At 41.3% G+C, this 22452-nt stretch overlaps 5 protein-coding genes across 7 annotated transcripts; 3 read left to right on the top strand and 2 right to left on the bottom strand.

The window, feature by feature from the left end:
• Positions 1-192: 192 nt before the first annotated feature.
• Positions 193-2929, top strand: LOC103430198 (protein RESISTANCE TO PHYTOPHTHORA 1, chloroplastic-like). Of its 2 annotated transcripts, none has more exons than XM_008368334.4 (4): positions 193-625; positions 2014-2224; positions 2313-2482; positions 2585-2929. In XM_008368334.4, exons 1-4 carry the CDS (start codon positions 359-361, stop codon positions 2609-2611), a joined length of 675 nt encoding a protein of 224 aa, XP_008366556.1. In that variant the 5' UTR covers positions 193-358; the 3' UTR covers positions 2612-2929. The 2 variants fall into 2 exon arrangements, with proteins under 2 accessions (XP_008366556.1, XP_008366555.1); XM_008368333.4 differs by having other exon boundaries at positions 235-625; positions 2572-2929.
• Positions 2930-3163: 234 nt separating this feature from the next.
• LOC103430197 (transcription termination factor MTERF4, chloroplastic-like) lies at positions 3164-5647 on the bottom strand. Its single transcript, XM_008368332.4, has 2 exons — positions 5481-5647; positions 3164-4856 (listed from the first exon to the last, which is right to left on the bottom strand). The coding sequence occupies exon 2, from the start codon at positions 4826-4828 to the stop codon at positions 3263-3265; it is 1566 nt and encodes a 521-aa protein (XP_008366554.2). The 5' UTR covers positions 4829-4856; positions 5481-5647; the 3' UTR covers positions 3164-3262.
• Positions 5648-5740: 93 nt separating this feature from the next.
• LOC103430195 (auxin-binding protein T85-like) lies at positions 5741-7893 on the top strand. Of its 2 annotated transcripts, none has more exons than XM_017330902.3 (5): positions 5741-5896; positions 6551-6657; positions 6951-7154; positions 7233-7300; positions 7495-7893. In XM_017330902.3, the coding sequence occupies exons 1-5, from the start codon at positions 5758-5760 to the stop codon at positions 7604-7606; spliced, it is 630 nt and encodes a 209-aa protein (XP_017186391.1). In that variant the 5' UTR covers positions 5741-5757; the 3' UTR covers positions 7607-7893. The 2 variants fall into 2 exon arrangements, with proteins under 2 accessions (XP_017186391.1, XP_008366553.1); XM_008368331.4 differs by having other exon boundaries at positions 5744-5889.
• Positions 7894-7974: 81 nt separating this feature from the next.
• On the bottom strand, positions 7975-10288 carry LOC103430194 (exosome complex component RRP4 homolog). Its single transcript, XM_008368330.4, has 7 exons — positions 10009-10288; positions 9768-9869; positions 9619-9664; positions 9395-9484; positions 8842-8907; positions 8681-8746; positions 7975-8567 (listed from the first exon to the last, which is right to left on the bottom strand). Exons 1-7 carry the CDS (start codon positions 10161-10163, stop codon positions 8118-8120), a joined length of 975 nt encoding a protein of 324 aa, XP_008366552.1. The 5' UTR covers positions 10164-10288; the 3' UTR covers positions 7975-8117.
• Positions 10289-12475: 2187 nt separating this feature from the next.
• LOC103413387 (probable galacturonosyltransferase-like 4) lies at positions 12476-14309 on the top strand. The gene is made up of 2 exons (XM_008351852.3): positions 12476-13786; positions 13923-14309. Exon 1 carries the CDS (start codon positions 12589-12591, stop codon positions 13651-13653), a length of 1065 nt encoding a protein of 354 aa, XP_008350074.1. The 5' UTR covers positions 12476-12588; the 3' UTR covers positions 13654-13786; positions 13923-14309.
• Positions 14310-22452: the final 8143 nt, after the last annotated feature.

Raw genomic sequence — 22452 nt, 5'->3', positions numbered from 1 at the left:
CAAGCACGTATTTTACGAGACACATTATAAGTTCGATTCTTGACACTGATGAATCACACGATAATGGTCTTAAGAGGCTAAAATGTTTATGTGAGTCTTCTTGCTCCTGAAAAAGGTGGTATGTCAGTGGTTAAGTCACCAGCTGGTCCATTTTTAATAAAACATACTCGTATCATGTAAGTTGCTAGTTAGTTGTTCAATGATGATTGAATAACGTGGGCTGAGGCCCAAATGCTGGCTCCGTCCAACGTCTCTTCTTCCCTGCCTCAAATTTCTTATCTCCCTCTGTTTTTCCTGTGTCTCCATTTTCTTCTTGAATTCTCAGTAAAAATCTCATCAGCGGAGAGAGTGTTCAAACATGAACACATTAACTTCAACCACTCTCTGCAACTTCCAAGTTTCAAGATATCCGTTCACCGTTTCGAACCCGAGAAACGTTTCACCCTGCAATTCTCCCTTTCCCACCAAAATTTTCTTCAGACTTTATGCCAATGCCAATGAGCTCGATGCTCCGGCAGCAGTGGAGGAACCAAAGCAAGAGCCAGAAGAAGCTGAGCCACCGGAAGCCGGAAAGTCCTCCACTTTCTCTGCTGCTGCTTCTCCACTCGACAAGGACCTCAAAAAGGTTGGATTTTTATAGCTTTTATGTTCATCGAGGTCTCCTGAATTGCAATTTATATGACTTTATTTCCAAATTTTCTTGTGAATTGTGAAATTGGGTAGTGAGTCATTGAGAGTGTGAATCCCACATCGAGAAAAAGCGTCCTATGCTCATGTTGTAACGTGGTATCAAAGCAAGCTATTCGCAAGCACATATTTTTCGGTTGAGTTGAAGAATGTAAAGTCCCATGTCGGAAACTTAACAAAATAAATTACAACAAACAATGTTCCGCTACTGATAGCATCGAAGCCTTTTGCATAAAATTCCACACCTTACAGAGTTGAGTCACTGGAAATTTGCAAGAAGTTATATTGGAGTTAGTTTGTGTGCTTTGGTGAGCCTAATGTAGGATTATGAATCGATTTGAGTTGAATTTGGTGCTCGATTTGAGTAGAATTCGACGCGGTTAGATGGAGCTGTAAGCACTGATCAAAAAGCTCTCCTCAAAAGAACCTCATAATTTTCTGCAGTCTGCAGCACTACAAAGACAAGCTTTTTGCTTCTTGCACTAATGAATTGGATGAAACTTGTTGATGCACAAAACCGGAGGAGTCTTGGAACAACGTAAATCCGACCGTGAATCTACAAGAAAGTAAAGAACACAAGATGTATTGTGGTTCACCCTAATGTTTGGGCTACGTCTACACTGATGTTGATATTAGCTCACTCTGAATGGTGAATATACAAGAAGGCTAGATGCAGTGTGCTCTCTAGCCTATTTTCTCTTTAGCCCATTTTCTGTGGCCTAAGCCTTGCCCTCAATCTTGGCCTCTCCAAATGAGGAGGGTGATGAGTCATTTTATAGAATAAGAGCTCCTCACTTATTACATATTTGCCCCTTCATTTATTATATAATTACATTTGAGTCTCCCGAGTATTTATACGAGATCTAAATACGGAGGCTCTAAGTATGGTACAAACAAAACTTAAAGCCAAAAATCAATGCTGATTTCTACCTGAAAAAGCATTTCACTTGTAGCTGATTACCAAAAACATGAACAAATTAATAAACTAGTAGAAGAAGGTAATAGAATTGTATCGACGTCTCCTTAACATCAAATCTGCAATGAAAGTAATCTACATTGGAGAATAGTCTGATTTCGACTATCTTTCCGAGCATAGCTTACCTAACCAGATGGATGTTGAGAGTATGAATCCCATGTCGGAGAAAGAAGGGACCTTGCATGTGAGTTGGTATGATTGCATCATCACACGCCCCAACTTTCTTCAACCGGATGGATTCCTTTTTGTTTAGCATATCCACCCAGTGTAATGATAGACCATTTTTCTCAGATAGAAAACTATTATGTAATCAATTTCTCACAACGTTATGGTTCCATTTTTTGCAACAGGTTGTTCAGAAGACTGCTGCAACCTTTGCACCAAGGGCTTCCACAGCTTCCAAAAACCCCGCTGTGCCCGGTAGTACCCTCTACACTGTTTTCGAGGTTCAAGCCTATGCCTCCATGCTGCTAGGTGGAGTTCTGTCATTCAATCTCATCTTCCCATCGAACGAACCAGACATATGGAGATTAATGGGAATGTGGTCCATTTGGATGTTTAGTAAGTTATCCACTCTAAATTTACCTCCAAAGTTTCCTGCTGTAGTAAAGATGTACTGAACAAAGAATTTAACTTTCTAATTTTGCAGCAATTCCTTCACTGCGTGCACGAGACTGCTCGAAAAATGAGAAGGAAGCTCTAAACTATCTCTTCCTCCTCGTCCCGTTACTCAATGTTACAATCCCATTCTTTGTGAAGTCCTTTGCTGTCGTTTGGTCTGCTGATACCGTAGCCTTTTTCGCCATGTATGCGTGGAAGGTGTGTGATCGGAGATTCAGATGCTCGAATTGGGCATTCCTTTTTATAATTTGTGATGTTTCTCTGCTAATATAGCTAGTAACATGCAGTCTGTTTCTACAGCTTGGGTGGCTAGAAAGAAAAGACTAGGAATCGAAGTTGCTTGCTCGTTTCAAATCAATTGATAGGCACATGATCTATATCAAGTTTCTCAATGCTGATGGCTTGAAAGTACAACAAGAGCTTGTACGTTTACACGAAAAAAATGGTGCTTGCCTCACTTGCAGTCTGCAGGAGCCAAAACCATCGTTGATTTTTGGGAAATGTCGCGAAAATGGATGCATTCGTTCATGTTCAGGCGATATTGTTTATGTAGGATGAATATTGACAAGTGAAAATATAGTTGAACAAAGTAATGCAATGATACATTTGTACATATAAATACTGAATCGTTTCCTTGTGTTCTTACTTCTATTCGTGATACCTTTTTAACTTTCCTTTTATTTCTCTTTAATTTCGTTCTACATTTCTTGAATCTCAACAGTTACTGCATCAATTCGCTCCCTCATCCTCACTAGAAATGTGTTCCGCTTGAGTTCGCGGTCAAAAGCAAGATGAATTTGGTGTTTAAATAGAGAAACTCATAAATTTACCCCATCAACAACGAAAATCCATGGCTGAACTAACAAAATGCCCAATCAATGGAACCAAAATTTCAGTACAAAATTTGAATCATCATCAATCTGTTTGTTTTACAAAATTTGAATGAAAATTTCGGTACTTGATTACATGAAGATCATTTTATACATAATCGTCATCGCTATCATCATCGTACTCAGAACCTGAATCGTCGCTCCTTGGTTCTGTGAGCGTATTCATATCAAATGATGGCAAGGATTCCATCTCCTCCATGTCAATGGTGTCGTAGTCCATCCGTTGTGCAAACTTTTCATCAGAGCAATTGAGAAGCCATCCAAGGGAGCATTTCAACGCTTTCTTTGAAACCATCTTATGTCTTGGTTTTATAGTCGATTCTAGACCATAAGTAAAGAATGCTGGGAAAGCAACCAAGTCATCCAAAGGCCTTTGTATCTCCGTTTGAAAGAAATCAAAGCTGAGTTTCATGATGTCCAGATTCAAGGCAAGCAACTGGGGACACCCGACAACCATCTTCCTCACTTGCTCCAAGGAAAATCCACAATTCTTAAGGAAATCAGCATGCTTCATCATAGGTCTATCACTGAGGCTAACAACTTGAGGCATCTTCTCAACAACTCTGCCAAAGTCCTCGGGATCCAAATCAATTACCGACTTGATCAAACTTTGTTGACTGAGAAGCTTAGGCTTGAGATCAATTCCTATGATCTCAGGATACTGTGCCACTACAGACGCAAGTGATTCTTCTCGAACACAAAACTCCAAAAGGGATTGAATATTCGGTTTCACTCTCTCCTCCAATCCAAACCCAAGGATGTGAGGACGCTTCTCTATCAGTCTAGCCACACCTAGTCTAGGAATACCCAGCTTTTCGAGAAACTCAACAAAAGGCTTGATCACCCTACCTACACGCATCCCTAAAATCTCAGGGTATCTAGTTAAAACTCCACCAATCTCCCTTCTTGCGACCCCAATTCCAACTAAATAAGCCACCGAAGTGCTCATGGTCCCCTCGAGCTTGAATCCCAGCACTTCTGGATATTTCTCAAGAACCTGAGGAATGTCATCAGGTTTGATATCCATTCCTTGAAGATACTTGACCACCGGTGAAAGGTCAATAACAACACTAGCATGCAGGACTTGTGGATATCTTCTCAAGAACTCTGTGAATGTGGATTTCCTAACACCCAACTTCCCAAGATAATCGAGCACAGGAATCATGTTTTTCTTCACACTACAGCCTAGAACAAGTGGATAGTTGTTAATGTCTTCGATTGTAAGTCCCAGATTGTGAAGAAAATCCACACGTTCCCTCATAACTTCGACTGTAACAGGAAGCTCCAATCCATCAAGCTCATCAGGGACAATACCAATTCCTCGCAAGAAATCATAAACCCGGGCACGAATTTCCATCCTTTCATTCTTCATCTCTAACAGACTAGGACGACTATATAAGGATGAAGAACCTCTATCCCTCCTACCTATAAGACTGGTGTTTGTCTTTGAAACCGATGAACCCTTATAACTGGTTGCTGACCTTCTACCAGAAACAGAATACTGACACCTTGTTATCAACCCTATCAACTTCTCTCGATTGCAAAGCGTCGATATAGAAGTGAATTGGGGCTTAAGAGATGTAAGCGCCGGTAATTCTGAATGCACAAGCAAAAAGCTGGGTTTCGTAACACCAGCATTGCATCTGATCTTCATACTTCCAGATTCAAAACTACCAACCCGCCTGCGAAAAACGAAAGGCTCAACTCAATTACATAGTAGTACCAATGCAGAGAACAACATGATAATCTTGTTCATCAAGGCACATCTACTAATACAAGAAGATAATAACAGTGAGTTATCATAGGCAAAAATTACTCAAATCTACTAATCCAACATGATAATCTTTTTATTTTCTTACTTTCTAATGACGGACTCACAAATTCTAATGAAATACAGCAACCAAAAGACGGTTAATTTTCATTTCTGAGACAAATTTATACAAAAATACATAAAAAGAATACAAATTTCTACAAAAATACATAAAAAGAATACAAATTTCTATAAAAACACATAAAAAGAATACAAATTTCATATCTTAGGCACCGAAGAAAATTTGGGTTCTACCATTCACACCCAAAAATACATAAAACGTAGAGTTTAGCTTCTTTCAGTAGGAAAAGCCGAACTGCAGAAAGTTTAGCTACTTTCAAAAGCAGATAGTAAAAAGCCACTCAGTACACAAAGTTGCAGAGAAGGAAGAAGAGAAAACTCAATTATCCATTTCTCGTATTATCTCCATTGTCGTCAGTGAAATGCTCGTTAACTTGAACAAAGTTACAGAGAAGAAGAAGAAGAAGAAGCTGACCTGTTCGTGGAGTTGGCTCAGGCTGAGAATTGCTTAAGCTTCTTATCCAGAGAGCCGCTAAGATCAACCCATCAATGGCAGACAGCTCAGTCGAGCAGCAGCTGGGCACACACTCTCGTCTCCTCCTCCGGCGAAAGCTTAAACCTTTTGCAAGAGGATTTGGTCTTGGACTCTTGTGTGCCTTATCCCTCATAAAAGTGCTTTTGGGCCTAATAGTGATTTTGGGCCTGCGGCAACCCAACAAAAAGTAAATTAGAGAATAAACTTGGCACTCTTCATGAAAGGATCAGAGAAAGTAGAAGTTGTGGAAGGAGCGAGAAAATGGCAGGGCCTTCTTCGCTTACTATCTTCTTCTTCAGCTTACTGTTCTTCTCTGCAGTATCTGAAGCTTCCAAATGCTCACTCAAACGTAACAGGTCCTTCTTAATCTTTCTTGAATTTACACAATTCGTGCTTCAAATCTCATTTTTTTTCATCAAAGAGTGTTAGTAGTTGTTTTCTTGATCATTGGTTTATGGTTAATGAGCGTTTGATTCATGATTAATGTCTCTAATAGTGTTTGACTCTGTATTATCTGGGAATTTTGAGACTGTCCATGTGGTGAAATCTTCCACTTTTTTATATCCTTCGGATTGTGGGCAATATGCTTGTTAATGATATAGATTAAGCTAATTAGCTATTAATTGCTAGCGTATATGAGTTTGTTTGGAAGTCCATTTAGAATGGCTGAAAGCGTTTTTGGTGTTTGGACCCAAATCTTAATAAAAATGCAAGTGAATAATGGAAAAACACATCAAGTGCTTTAGGAACCCAAAAACATTTCCTTTAAAAGCGTTTTCAATCATTTTAAAAGCACTTCCAAACGAGCTCTATGTTAATGGTTAATGAGCATTTGATTCATAATTAATGTCTCTAATGGTGTTTGGTTCTGTTTTCTTCCCTTCTTGAACTTGATGTTTTGGTTCCACTCTCTTATATCCTTCGGATTGTGGGTAATATGCTTAATAATGATATGGATTAAGCTAATTAATTAACTATTATATTGCTTAAAATGTAAATGTTGGATGCAGGATTACCTCTAGTAAGAAATATCAGTGAGCTTCCACAGAATAACTATGGAAGGGCAGGTTTGGCACACACAACTGTTGCTGGTTCACTCTTGCATGGGTTGAAAGAGGTATATCCGTTCCACCATTTGCTCGAGAATTTACTGTTCTTGTGATCTTAGTGGCGTAGAGGACTATAGTCTACACTATTTGATTTGCACAATGACCTCAAGCAAGATTTCACTGAAAGTTGTTCGATAATATACTCGTGTGTATGCGCTGTCATCTTAAACCGTCTATGTCTTAAACTTCTTGTCCTTCGATGTGCCTTGGACATTGTAGATCTTACTTTGCGATGAACAAGTTTGAATTCGAGAATTTTTTTGGGGGGACATGATATATGATACAATTATTGGGTTCACAGGTTGAGGTTTGGCTACAAACATTTGCTCCAGGATCAGGCACACCAATACACAGGCATTCTTGTGAAGAAGTTTTCGTTGTCCTAAAGGGAAGTGGAACTCTCTACCTTGCACTGAGCTCACACGAGAAGTTCCCTGGAAAGCCCCAAGAGTTCTCTGTCTTTGCAAATAGCACTTTTCACATACCTGTTAACAATGCTCACCGGGTAAACCTAAGCATTCTACACTTAATATGTTTTATTCTTCTCCGATAGGCAATTCACAACTTACTCGTTGCTTTGCAGGTCCGGAATACAAATGAACACGAGGATTTGCAAGTGCTTGTCACCATATCCCGTCCGTCAGTTAAAGTGTATGCAATCTACCTTCTTTCATCTTCTATGTTTAATCTCATCTATTACTTCTTCAACTTCAGTCCGATATCAAATAGAGCACCATGATATGCAGATGCATTCTTTCGCATTCTCATGCCAGGTTATTTGTTTCTTCTTTTTCGGATTGTAAGGAACGGTGAATGATACTTCCACCCTTGGTTTCAACTTTCAGGTTCATATATGAGGACTGGTTCATGCCGCACACTGCAGCAAAGTTAAAGTACCCCTACTATTGGGACGAAGAATGCCTCGAAGTTGAATCACCGCCAAAGGATGAGCTATGATATCTTACAGCTCGTTTGGATGTGCTTTTAAAATGATTGAAAGCGTTTTTTGTGAAAATGTCGCATACAAAAAAGCCCCTATATTTTCTCTAAAAACGCTTTCAGTCATTTTAAAAATACATCCAAACAAGCCTTTAAAAACGTCGCATACAACCGTTGTAAATCATCTGGTCTTGTTATCATTCGAAAGACACAGAGATTGTAGATCTTAAAGTTTTCAGATACACATTGTCTGTACTTTGTAGCAGATTTTCTCAAATGTTAATCTCAATGTACATTTACAAGCAGTCATGCATTTTTGTATCCTGATGATGATAGCAAGCAAGGTTTTGCAATTTGCAAAATGGCAAGTAATTGGGATGAAAGACTGATGAAAGTAGGGACGCAATGAGATTTCAAACGATAAAATTTCTGTTTAATGATACAAAGGTATAAGACGCGAAGAGATGAGAAGCGGATTACAGGAACAAGTCCTCTTGACTACAGATTACATAAGTTAGACAACAAATCGTTACTTCTTTTTAGTCATGCTTCGTCGCACAGCCTCCTTTTCTGCAACCAGAACACAAAACTCTGCGCCGAGCATTTCATGTATAGCAACATTTATAGAACTGCTCAAGTCTACCGTCTCCATGATCACTTCTACGGTAATACTGAAGCCTAATGTAGACAATGCGCGGATAGCATTTGCAGTTCTGCATATGTTCTCTCTTGTCTGTTGCGTAGTGTAGTTTTTCTCCTGATCTTCGGGACTAATGGAATTTTTATCGGCTTTGGTATCATGTTGTTGAGACTTGTGATCTACTAGCATATCGTCAGTAACTTCAACATGTTCACCAACCCAGATGAAACCATTACAGCCGAGTATCAGGTCAATGCCATAGTTTTCTAGATGATGGAAGTGCTGCTTTCGTCGTTTCACTAGATAAGAAGGAACTGTGAGCAACTGACCCCTTCCAAGCTGCAAAGCAGGTTACAATCATTGTGAGAAATACTAACAAATAAAGGATAACGCCTGAACAAAATGTTCAGAAGCATCCTTCTAAAAGTTAACGAATTATATAGAAGACAAACCTTTCCATACTTCTGACTTCTTGCTTGGAGATGTAAACCATCATGTTGGAAACCACGAACTTCAGCCTGGAAAAGGGCAAGTGTTTGTAACAATGGATCAAGTCTTAATTTGTTTCTTTTTCCTATTCAATTAGGCCGGTAATACGTGTTACATGACTTACACAAATGACATCATTCTCTTCAAAAATGCTGCGCATGTTGAGTTCATCCAGGGCAGTTCGGCGCCTCTAGCAATTGAAAGAGTGAAACTTAAATGAGGGATTGTAACGCTAAATTTACAGTAGTGGAAAATCCAAATTGAATCCGAACATGTTTCTATTTCAAGAGTGGATGGCGGAAATACGCGACTTCTATTGAAAAGGGGTTCAAATTATCTAAATAAATAGAATATAATGAATCAAAGGGTTCTGTAGAGTTCAAATTGATAAACAAAAATTCAAACAAAGAAAATCTAGATCATCTAACAGATTTATATACAGCTATATGAATCCATAGAACAGAATTCCGCGCTGTGTGTCAAATACGTCCAACTGTAAAATTGGCATTCCCTTGTTCCAGTTAGCATTCTACTGAACGACGAACCAGTTAGCATTCTTCTTGAAAGTGTTTTACACCACTCCGAATCACTTATTTAGCAACACTACGAATTACATATCTGGTAAAAGAAACTTATCGCTACTGATGCATGCTGCCAACTTGGGCTAACAGTTATACCTGTATGCCGTCAGGTAAGTTCATCGAAGAAAGCATCAACACTGCATCATGGCTATAGTTTATCTCCACTCTCCAACGCTTCGGAGCAACCTAAACCATAATTCATCACAAGATCACAAAAAAGACTCATAAAACCAAACGTTTCTCAACAGAGAAAGCAAATCATCAATAATCGAACTTTCGATAAAATTAATCGAATTGTAGTTCAGCATTCCTGTTTTCACCTCAATAACACGCCCCACTATGATATCTCCAACCTCTGGTTTGTACCTACCGTAATTTATTTTCAAAAATTCCATAAGCACCAAATGATCAAAATTTCAACAAAAATTAACTAAAAACAAAAAAAATTAAACACTTAATTAGTAAGTACCTGGCCCTTAAAGAACGCACATAAACCAGCTTATTGACTCTCTCGACGACGCCGCAAACCGTCGCAACAACTTCCCCATTGACCTCAGAGGTCCCATGTCCCCTGAATTCACAAAAATCCGAGATACCCATAAATTATTTTACACTTAGAAAAAATTTGAAGAAAACCCAGGTCGAAAATCCCAAAATCAGAGCATTCTAGAGAGAGAGAGAGAGAGAGAGAGAGAGAGAAAGAGAGGTACTTGAGAAGGCCGTCTTCGTAGTTAACGGGGATGGAATCGGCGACGGTGACGGAAGCGTTGGAATTGGCCTTTGAAGCCAAAGACTCGAGCTTTTCGAGAGCTCTATGTAGCCGGACCTTCTGGGTTTGGTTCAGCGAAAGCTGTAAATCTTTCATCTTTCTCGCTGTGGAAGAGAGAGAGAGAGAGAGGGAGGGAGAGAGAGAGAGAGAAGGGAGAAAAACCCTGAACCCTAGCCTGAGTTCTTAGATCATTGCATGGATTTTGGAAGCAATGAATGGGGCTAACATTTTTAAGGCCCATTTAAAAAAAAGGAAGTTTTAAATAAATATTTTCGGTACTATTTATTTTAATGAAAAATAATATTTTTACTTTAAAAGTCACTTCTGATACTATTTATTTACAACATATTTTTTTTATTTTGATTAAAACTTAAAATTTTCAAATCATTTTCATTAATTTTTCTTTTAAAAAATGATGAAAATAAGCCCACATTAGAGCAACTCCACCCATGGAGCCTTTCCCTGGCAATCCACTATTGAATCCACCATTTTGAACAGTAACTGCCTTTAATGAATAGTAACTGCCATTAATGAACAGTAATTGCCATTTGCATCTCCACCCTTGGAGCCCTTTCCCTGGCAATAAGCAATAAAATATTAGTTTTTTTTGTTTGTTTAAATAATACAAAATAAAATTATTTGTAATTTCGGATAAGATTTTTTAAATCGTTCTCGTTGCGCCACGTGTCATTTTATAAAAAAAACAATTATTTAGCGATGGATTTCGATAAGATTTTTATCCAATGTTATCGTGCCACGTGTCGTTATCTTTTGAGAATCTTTGACGATAGATTTTTACAAATTTTTTTTCAGATTTTTTACAATTTTTTCCATTTTTTAAAAATTTTTTTTTCCAATAATTAATTTCTGCCGTTGGATTTAAAAAAATTTGAATTCCAACACTCCAGATTGTGCCACGTGTCACAACAGTAACTTTTCTTAATTTTAAAACTATTTTTTCTTTATTTATAAAGCATATTAATATCGACCGTTGATCTCAGATCGAACGGTTGATATTAAATCAGATTTTTTTTATTTTTTTTGCCATTGAGATCCAACGGTCCAAATGAAGGAGCCGTTGAGATCAAACGGACCGTGGGAAGCCACGTGGCTTCCCAACGGTAACTGTGAAAGGCTGAAAAGTTGACTGTTTTTTCTGAAAAGCTGTCCGGCGACGCGCCCCCACGCGCGAGTGGGGTGCACGCGCCTGACAGAAAAAAATAAAAAATGGGCTTGGAGCTCGGGCTCCGGGGCTGTCACAAATTGACAGGCCCCCTGCTCGGGCCTTCTCCACGAGCTCGGGCTCCTCATGGCTGGAGCAACTTGACAGGCCCTCAGGCCTTTTCTTCTCCCCTGTCCCCCGGCCTATTGACAAGGCTGGAACTGCTCTTAGAAAGGGATCATTGGGCCTCGTTAGAAAGATTTTCACTGTAGCAGGAATACGACCGCTAGATTAAGTGTAATAATACAATTAGTTAAAAACTTGAGAAAAGATTCAACCAATTACATTATAATAATTAATGTACCAGACCGTGTTACCAGCGTAAAAAATTTCGCACATCCCAAACTTGGTCTCTTGATCTTAAGTAGAAGACCTAAACAACTATATAGATCACAGGAATACAGAAAATATAGGGTCAAGGTTCGAGTTCGTTTACTAACTTATTATACTTGGGAATTAAGCATGCAACTTGAAAATTTGCCCTTTCGGCAAACAGAAAAAAAAAAAAAAAAAAAACTTGAAAATTGCCTTTTCTTTGTTCACATCATTGAAGAAACTTGACGTCCATGAATTTATTGTCAATTACACATGAAAAAAGAAAAAAAAATGCAAAAATTCAAGTTTAAATATTATGCACTCAAAGTTTTTGATGGCTTCTCTGTGTCTTATATACTTGAGTGACAAGTGTTCTTTTTAACTTAATTTATTTTTTATTTTTTACTTTTTTATTGAAGAGATAAGTTGAAGAGTTAACATTGTTGAGTGGAGTTAAAATATATGGCCAGATGTAAACAAATAAGATAGATCACAGAGAGACCACATAGAATTTTGAATGCAGAAGATTTGATCTCCAAAATTTTCACTAGAAAAAAAATATTTCTTTTTTTCTTCTTCTAACAAACGATGTTTCCCTTTTAAAGAGGCAGAAAAATATGAAAAGTAAATATCAAACTGCCTAAAATAATATCAAGAAAGTGAATCCATCAAGCAAACATTAATACTTTTAGATAGTATAATAGTATAATTGCCTTGCTATATTTTGTTACATGGGGTCGTACGTATAACCTAATTACCTAACCTTGTTACAAAAACCAAAACCCCTTCTTTCTCTTCCCCGAGTAATCTTCTCTTCCTCACAATCCCACCGACCTGCCTCCCCCCAAATTTTTGTTATATCAGTCATTAATCTCTAACCTTTCCCCTAAACCTTCTCTCAACCAGCCTATGGCTACCACTCTCCCTGGTCCTCCTCTTCTTCCTTGATCCCCTCCACCGCCTTTTTCTACCATCAAGGGCAGGATGGCCGTCTCATCGACATCTCATGGCCTCCTGTCTCTCCTCCTCCTCATCCTCATCCACCTTCTCGTCTTCCTCCACTACCCCACCCATGTTGCCGCCACCACAGGCATCCGCCTTGGCATCATCCGGAAACCTTCTCCAAATGTTGCCATCTTTCGAGAAGCACCAGCTTTCCAAAACATGGATGCATGCGAGCATGCAGAGAAAATTCACATCGCCATGACACTTGACTCCAATTACCTAAGAGGCACCATGGCGGCCATGCTTTCAATACTGCAGCACTCGATGTGCCCAGGGATTGTCGAGTTCCACTTTCTCTGGGCACGGTTCGACCCGGAGGTGCTCTCCAACATCCAATCCACCTTCCCCTACCTCAAATTCAATGTCTACCGCTTCGATTCGAATAGGGTACGTGGGAAAATATCAAAGTCGATACGCCAAGCCTTGGACCAACCCTTAAACTATGCACGTATTTACCTAGCCGACATACTTCCAGTTGATGTGAAGAGGGTTCTATACCTAGACTCGGACCTTGTGGTTGTGGATGACGTGGCAAAGTTATGGAAGGTTGACTTGCAAGGGAAGGTATTGGCAGCGCCAGAATATTGCCATGCAAACTTCACCCAATATTTCACAGAATCGTTTTGGTCCGACAGTGAAATGTCCAAAACGTTTGAGGGCAGAAATCCTTGCTATTTCAACACAGGGGTGATGGTGGTGGACGTGGATAAATGGAGACAAGGTGAATACACTAAGAAAATGGAGGAGTGGATGGTGGTGCAGAAGCAGAAGCGAATTTACCATTTGGGGTCTTTGCCGCCATTTTTGTTGGTTTTGGCCGGAGACATCACGGCCGTTCATCACAGGTGGAATCAGCATGGACTCGGTGGGGACAATCTCGAAGGCAAGTGTAGGAGTTTGCATCCTGGCCCTATAAGCCTGTTGCATTGGAGTGGGAAGGGCAAGCCCTGGTTGAGGTTAGATTCAAGAAAGCCATGCACCGTTGATCATCTGTGGGCCCCATATGATCTCTACCGTTCATCAGCTCATCATTTTGAAGAATGAGATGATGAGATCAACGTACGGTGCGAGAAGAGCAAGAAGGTGAAAAATAGTTTTGGACCATAAAATTTGGGTCAGTGGGGATAAGGGAGTTTGATTAACTAGAAGAGCAAGAAGGTGAAAAAATGGTCATTGGGTAAGTTGCTATCCTTTTTCTTTTTACCTTTTGATTTTTATCTTTAGACCAAGTAAAAAAAATAAAGGAAAAGTATAGAAAGGAAGAAAAACTTTGGGGAGTAAACTAATTTGGGTTAAGGCTGGTTAATTGCAAGGAGGGCATATTTCGTACTTAGAGGAAACACATGGAGGAGGAAGAAGACCACATAATGTTATCGGCATAGCTTTCGACCGCCGGAAGATCCTCTTACCGGAGTTTTATGGCGGCCCTAAACAGTATTTGTTTAAATATGGAATTATGTCTCCAAATCCAGTTTAGTGTATAATTAAGTTTATTTAGCCTAACAATTTGTTGATACATTGTTGTTTTCCTTTTTTTCATTTTTGGTATAGTTTTTCTTGTACTTCTTGTAGCATCTTATAGTTTGATGAGATGAAGCAATTGAGACTTCAAAATTACTTCAAAAACTAACTCTTTCTACCACCAAACAAGGTTACCAATGCCGAAATTTTGATGGAAGTCTCTTGGCAATTTCAAATTATCCAGTCTCGGATATCCGAATCTGATCCACATCAATTTTCTGATTTTTTTTGTTTGTTTATTATATATGATTCTTTTTCCTCGCCGTTTCGGACACCAAATGATCACATTGAACAAATTTAACCACACCTTCTCATCGAGAAATTTAAAAAATTTCAGTGCAAGTGACACAATCACATAATGTTCTTAATTTAAATGTTATTGTGAACACGGAAAATTCCTGAAACGAAAGAGACAAGAAACGACGTGCACAAACAAATATTTGTATTTGATGATTTTGGGTTACAATCTCTCTCTATTTTGATCCTCTGATTCAATCTCCGTAAGGTGTGTATTTGTGGATGTGTGATTGATCCAAAGGGCCGTTGGGCTTGATCTAAGGATGAACGTTCTTCAAGGGCCGCGGACTTGATCTTGAAGGTGGATTTGAGCGGATCTTCAAAGGGGCTTTTGGGCTTGATCTTTGAAGAACAGTGATGAACGGATCTCCAAGGGCTTTTGGGCTTGATTTTGAAGAACAGTGATGAACGGATCTTCAAGGGGCTTTTGGGCTTGATCTTGAAGAACGTTCTTCAAGGGCCGTGGACTTGATCTTGAAGGTGGATTTGAGCGGATCTTCAAATGGGCTTTTGGGCTTGATCTTTGAAGAACAGTGATGAACGGATCTCCAAAGGCTTTTGGGCTTGATCTTGAAGAACAGTGATGAACGGATCTTCAAGGGCTTTTGGGCTTGATCTTGAAGAACGGTTGGACGTATGGATTTGTCGACGTTGTTGATCCAAAGGGCCGTTGAGGCTTGATCTTGGATGAACGGATGATGAACGATGGTGCTTTCTTCAAAGGCCGTCGGGGCTTGATCTTGAAGGTGGATGATTGTTGATCCAAGGGCCGTCGGGGCTTGATCTTGGAAGAACGATGAACGAAGAACAAAGAACACTTTCTTGATTCTTCGGGAACCTGGATGCTTGAGAGCTTCGGAGTTTCAGAGCTTCAGAGCTTCAAGGTGTAATATGAATTCCCCTTAAATGAATGAAATGGGCTTATATTTATAGAATTTTCCAAGGCCTAATTTTGAATATAATATCCCGGATGAAATAAGTCGTTTCTGCCAGGTGTTGACACGTGTCTTATTTGATGACTTTTCCAACTCATTTCAATTTTCGTTGAGTCACATGCTACGTGTAAAATTTATGCAATACATGAGCGTTGACACTTTGATTTATCGGTCAACATTTATTTACCGAAATTTCGATGTCTACAAATGCCCCCACTTCAAAGCACGTCGTATACATGTGATTGTCACGTGTAGGAGATGCGTTTTGAAGTCCCTTACTGTAGATGTCGATCCAAGGGCCGTCGAGGCTTGATCTTGAATTGGGCTGGAGATTTCTTCAAGGGCCGTTGAGGCTTGATCTTGAATTGGGCTTGAGATTTCTTCTTGAATTGGGCTTGAGATTTCTTCAAGGGCCGTTGAGGCTTGTTCTTGAACTTTTGTTTGAAATTTCTTCAAGGGTCGTCGAGGCTTGATCTTGAAGGTTGAAATTGGACCACAAGGAGCTTCATGTGGTAGATGATCTTTGGCTTTGGTAGTGGGTGAATCGACACGTATTTTGTTGCGCTTTGTTGACTTTCCACAGCTTTGATCTTGAACTGGGTTGAAGGATTTTCTAGATTCCTCCAATTGTTGATTTTCCACAGCTTATTCTTGAACTAGGTTTTGATTCAAGGGTGGTAGACACTTAATCTTGAATCGGACTTGTGATTTCCCCAAGGGCTGTGAGGCTTGATCTTGAATTTGGCTGGAAACTTCTTCAAAGGCCGTTGAGGCTTGATTCTTGAAGGTTGACTCGAACACATGGCAAGCAGGCACGAGGTAAAGGTGACAACCTGTTTCTTTGTTCAATCTTTCTAATTCACACCTGAGCGGTTTGGTCAACGGTATGATCTTCAAGATTGATGAACTCTTCTTCCAGTTGGTGACTTGATCTTTAAGGATTCGATTCAAGGGTGGTGAATCGGCACGTGCAGCCCACAACGCCTAGTAAGTCGACCCAAGAATTTGAGGGTCAAAACGAGTTCTTCATCTCAGACTTTTTCTGCCGAGTTGGCTGTGCATGCTGCATTCTTCTCTGCTTGTTTCTTCAGGCAGATATGGCAGCTTCTCGAGTTCCTCAGTTCGGACTCCTTCTGCTGAGTTGACTGTGCAAACCGCATTCTTCTCTGCTTGTTCCTTCTGCACCTTGTCTCCACATGCTGCAAGGTATCATTTTCACTTGCCTTATCTGTTCTCCAGGCAGATGTGGCAGCTTCTTTGGAAGTACAGCAGCAGTGCGAAACGAGTACTCGAGAGCAGTGCTAGGTAGGCAATCAGGGAAGGGTTCCAAGCAGTCGGTTCCTTACCCGAGTTTGAGTGGAAGTTCCGGCATATTGTTTTCTTTATCCTTGTCTTTGTAGGTAAGAACAAGGACAAAGGAAAGGACAGAGAGAACGCATGATATGAGATACTCTTGCTTTCTACCCTGGTGATATGAGATACTTTTGCTTTGGAGTCATTGGCTTGCAGAGGTACCCCAAGGAATAAGGAACACTGAATGACTCGAGAGGTTTCGTTGGGAAAACATTTTTGGAGATAAAGAAATGTTATGTATGTCTGCCTTACTATGTAGGGTGAAGGTAGACAGTTTATAGGAAGTTCTTTAATACTTGTAGAGGTACTATTCTTTCACTCGTGTCGACAACTAACGCGTGATTGAACAGTAAAATTTCACGTGCTTTCTCCTTCACCGAAAATCTTCGACAAATTGCCCGTGATTTGCGCAAAGTTGAGTGTGCATATGACAGGTGATGACGAGGCTGAAAAGACTGGCGCCTCTTCGATATCTGGGATTGGCGCTTTAACAAATTGCCCGTGATTTCCGCAAAGCTGAGTTTGCGTGTGACGGGTGTTGACGCGTCTGGAAAAGCAAGATGCTTCTCCGATTTCTGAGCTTGCCTCTTCGATTTTTGAATGGCCTCTTCGAATTCTGAGCTCGCCTCTTCGATCTCTGAAATCCCGTCGAGTGCTGATTTTTTATAGAGGCATGCAGTTCGTTTCAAAGCACACTTGAATTTTCGCTTGTGAAAACTCCCCTCTTGCACTTCTAAGATCTTGATTTGTCCGACCTCTTCTTTCTTCAACACTTTGAAAATGTCAGGGCCCTCCGATCGTCGTTTTGACTTGAATCTTGGTGAAGAGGCAGTCCCGCCTTCTCCAGACAACATATGGCGCCCATCCTTCATATCCCCTACTGGTCCTCTTACTGTTGGGGATTCGGTGATGAAGAATGATATGACCGCTGCGGTGGTGGCCCGGAACCTTGTCACTCCCAAAGATAACAGACTACTTTCCAGGCGGTCTGATGAGTTGGCTGTTAAGGAGTCTCTGGCTCTTAGTGTGCAGTGTGCGGGTTCTGTGTCCAACATGGCCCAACGCCTATTTGCTCGAACCCGTCAAGTTGAATCGTTGGCGGCTGAAGTGATGAGTCTCAAACAGGAGATCAGAGGGCTCAAGCATGAGAATAAACAGTTGCACAAGCTTGCACACAACTATGCCACAAACATGAAGAGGAAAATTGACCAGATGCAGGAATCTGATGGTCAGATTTTACTTGATCATCGGAGGTTTGTGGGTTTGTTCCAGCAGCATTTACCTTCGTCTTCTGGGGCTGTACCGACTGCTGAGGCTTCAAACAGCCAACCTCCGACACCTTCTCTTCCTGGAGCTCTGCCGAGTTGTGAGGCGCCACCTGATCGTCCTTGAAGATCCCCTCTTGTAAACTTGATTTTTTTTTTTTAAGTATGTATAATGCAAATTTATGTAAAATTTTCAAAAAAATAAATAAAATGGACCTTCTATTTCTCTCTATGCATTTGTTTTGTTTTGTTTTTTTTTTTTTTTCTTTTCTTTTTGGTGCTGGATGCACCAAGTTCCATCATTTATTTTATTTTTTTACAATTTTTTTTCCTTTTTGCACATGGTGCCCATGCACCACCAGAAACTTTTGATCTGCCATGGGGCTGTACCCCATCTTTGATCCATCATTCCTCTTTTTTTCACGTGATGCCAGATGCACCACTTTTTTTTTTTTTTTTTTTTTTTAATTGTATTTCTTTCTGTATAAATTAGGATGCTTTGGCTGAGGGATTTGTAGGGAAGGAGCTCGAGTTTGAGGAAGAGCTTCTCGGCCGGCTAGTCGTTTGACAGCGGTCTTTGAAGTTGTTAGCAGCTGCGAGGCAAGAGACGGAGGAGGATGCAAGAGAAGAGCGGTGCAGCCTTGATGTCGGAGACTTTGCCGTCGCCGTTGCTGCTTGGAACTGATGGGCAGAAGGGGATTGCCGCTCATTGTTGATGGGCCCATTCATGTCGTCTGAAACAACACCAGCTTGCCCGTGAACACCGTATTGATGAGCCACCTCAAGCTCGTATGTGGCTCCAGCCCAACCGCAGAGACGGCTTGAAGGATCTGAGCGCCGGGGATGGGGGAGAGTACGGCAAGCTTGCAGAGGTTAAAGAGGAGCTCCGCCTGGGAGCGCTGATCGTTGGCGGAAGACATGAGGTGGGAGATCAGGGTTTGGAAAGGGGCCGGGTCGGTCTTAGCGACGATTCAGACGACTTAGATGAAGTCGTACGGCACCAGCATCAGCGAGTGCATAACGCCAGTCAACTGTAGCGCCTGGAAGGTCCGAGCGTAGGTGGGTGCGACGACAATGACCGTTTTGAGGTTGTTGACTCCAAACTGCCTCCCCTGCTTCTTCTAAACCGTCTCAATTTATGCGGTGCGTATTCATGGTCTCGATCGGGTTCGGGTGCGACCACGGTCAGATTCGAATCCCATGCTGCCCGACGATGACCCGGCTGCTGGAGCCAGCGGTGGTGGTGTTCCTGTTGAGATGCCTTTCCAGCTGCTCATCCAAGCCCTTCAGATCAATCCGATCTACCCTCACAAACCCATCTGAGCTTTTCTTCATTTTTTTTTGTTGCTTCTGATTTCAGAAGCTTAGAAATTGAATGAGTTGTTTGGAATGGATCAGAGTCTCAGATCTAATGGATGGCTGAGAGACTGAATTTGGGTGCCTTCTAGGTGCCCCAAATTTCTACAGAGACGAAAGGAGAGGGAGGAGGGAGCAGAAGCCGTGAAGATCGAGAGACAGAAACCTCCAGGACCGAAATTCGAATCCGACCCATTTCGAACCACGACTTCCATGTGGGCGCTCCTAATAACCACCACGATGATGCTTTTGAGGACTGCGGCTATGCCTTCGCTTGTTTCTCCCAAATAACCGCCTCCTCAACTCCCTGCTAATTTTCTTTAAGTGCATGAAGTTGCAGTAGCTCCCAAAACGATCCATGAGCAGCATGAATTCCTAGAGAATGCAAAATGTGAGAAGCATGCGATCCGCAGCACAACGCCACTAAAGTCCAAGCTAAAATCACTATGTTCCTGCTCTTCACCAGCATCTCCTCCTTCTTCTTCATGTGGTTTTGAATTTCTACTGTACGCCGGAGAACTTCGTAGTTGATGTCCTCCACGACGTCATCGGCATCATGAGCTACGTCTTTCAGATCCTTGACCCAGATTCTGACTGCTATGCTCCGATCCCGTGGTTGGTGGGCAACATCGCCTAAGTACTGTTGAATCTCAAGTGACGATTGACGAAGCTCAGTTAGCTCCTTTTTGAATCCTGGGAAAAGACCGATTTCTGAAGCAGCAAGTGAAGTGACCGACTGCAGTAATCCCTCCACCGGAAAAGTGTAGAGATCCATACCCGCCCCATAAGGGGAAATTAGAGAGAGGAGAAGATGGGCTATGGTTCTGCTTTTCTGTCCGATTCGGTGGACCCAACTGATCGCCTGTGCTGCTACTGATGGATTGAGAAGCGGCTCGACAAGAATAACATGCTTCGTTTCCAGAAGATTGAGGCCGTTAGCTCCATGTTGAATCAGGAGCAGTAACACTTGGAAAGATCTTTGCTCTTTCTGTCCACGTATCTTGTGATTTCCTTTTGCACTTATCTTTTCGCCTTTAAATTCGCTAATGGCAACTTGTGATTTCCTTCCTCCTTTCATCCGAACATGCGTAATGTCATTAGCAGTGAAGGCATGCTCCAATACATCGAGCACATCATGCCAGCTTGAGAAAACAAGAACTTTAGCCTCTGGATCTGTAGACTTTATCCATAGTATTCTTCTTGTCACTGCTTCAATCTTTGTTCCATATGAACCTTGCACCATAACCGATGCTTCAGACATTTCACGACTTTCGGTTGTATGAAGCACAGAAGAAGTACTAGTTTCACTCTGCCCATCATCAGCATAAGCAATGTTTCCAACATCAGTATGTTGTCTATATGTTGGGCATTCTACCCACTTATCTTAAACCTTGTTCTTCCGTTCAGTAATTGCAAATAAACATTTATAGCAAGTAAGATGCCCACGCGGGGGTTGCAGCGACACTATCCGGCTGCAATCCCTTCACCACGGAAACGTACAATTTCTTCCCGGTTAGAGAAGAATAGAGCCTCTTGAACTTTGCTGCAATGTAGTGAGCTCCTAAATGACCCAATGAGGGGCTGCTGTTAATGTTGTTGCTGCTCGTGTTGCTACTCGAGCGATGACGACTCATCACTGGACGAAAATCTTCAAACCACTCACACTGATTTAACGGTACCCATTCTACCTTATCCTCAAATAAATCAAACTTGTTTAGAATCAAGAGGAAGTCCATCTGTTCAAAGGTCGGATGATTAACAATGCTTTCAAAGAAAGTCCTGGCCAGCAACATCTTGTTATTGAAATACCCATTCTCATCAGCAGAGAACTGATCGTAGTCGCTCAAGGACACGCAGAATATGACCATTCCAACGTCTTCAAACATCTCTAACCATTTACAGTTTTCTCCAAGTCCTCTTGCATTTACTCTAATAAGTTGGTACCTAAGCAAAGAGTCATGCTGATCACTAGTATTGATGGTATCTTCAGATTCTGAGTTTGGGAAATGAGAAGTCCACACAAATAAGCCCATTAGATGAAGTTACACCTTCAGCATATAGGATGTCTAGATCTGTGGGCGCATTTGTAGCGACATGTATGTGGACTTGCTCCGGGTGTACGCACCATATGCAGTACGTGGGGTTTGGTGGAGAAAATGTTGCAGGAGCACCAGCGGACCTCGGCGCCGAGGGCGGTAAGGGTTTCAATAGGGATGGCGGTTTGGATGGTCATGCGGAGGGAACAGGTGATGCGGGCCCCCTTTAAGGGTTGGGAGGGTCCGAATTCGGTGCGGCAGGAGATGAGGCCGGGATGAAATTCTCTGCAATTCGCGCAAATTAATCACCTTCCTCGACAGCTCGGCCAAGAGTTGAGACTGTCTGGAGATATCCTCGGGGGACGGAGCGGTGTTGTTGCTCTTGTCTTCGTGATCCGGAAATGAATCTGAGAATTGGGGCTCGGGAAGATGGTGATGGTGAGGATAAGGTCTTCTTTTCGTTGACAATGAACGTGGGCTTGTGGGCCTGGGCCTTTTGGAATTGCAGATGTGTTTTGATCTGCTTCTGAGGCTATATATATATATATTTTTTTTTTAAGCTGTAGTTTTTTTTTTTTTTTTTTTTTTTTTTTTTTTGTACAAAGAAATTGTAATAACATTAAACTATTCTTTGATGTGACTGAACTCAAATTTTGAATATTCGAGCTGCCTACGTACCCCTCCAAAGAAGAGATCAAGTCGTAACGTAGTTCAAATACATACATATATTTTTTTTGGTATTTTCTTTTTTGTGCCGTTTTGCAGTTCCAGCTCATGCAGACAAGGAGCGTTTGGTGTCGTGTTGCAGTTTCAGCTCGTGCAGGCAAGGAGCGTTGGTGTTGCCTTTTATGCTCGTGCAGACCAGGAGCGTTGTGCCATGCAGTTTAGGCTCGTGCGGACAAAGAGCTTTGGTTCGTGCAGTTTAGGCTCGTGCGAACAAGGAGCATTTGGTGCCGTGTTGCAGTTTTAACTCATGCAGGCAAGGAACGTTGGCGTTGCCTTTTATGCTCGTGCAGACCAGGAGCGTTGTGCCATGCAGTTTAGGCTCGTGCAGGCGAGGAGCCTTGTGTCTTGCAGTTT

This window comes from Malus domestica, chromosome 11 (assembly GCF_042453785.1).
Source record: "Malus domestica chromosome 11, GDT2T_hap1".
Taxonomy (NCBI): Eukaryota; Viridiplantae; Streptophyta; class Magnoliopsida; order Rosales; family Rosaceae; genus Malus; species Malus domestica.
The sequence above is the reverse complement of the archived record's forward strand: the minus strand, read 5'-3'. Positions and strand labels throughout refer to the sequence as shown.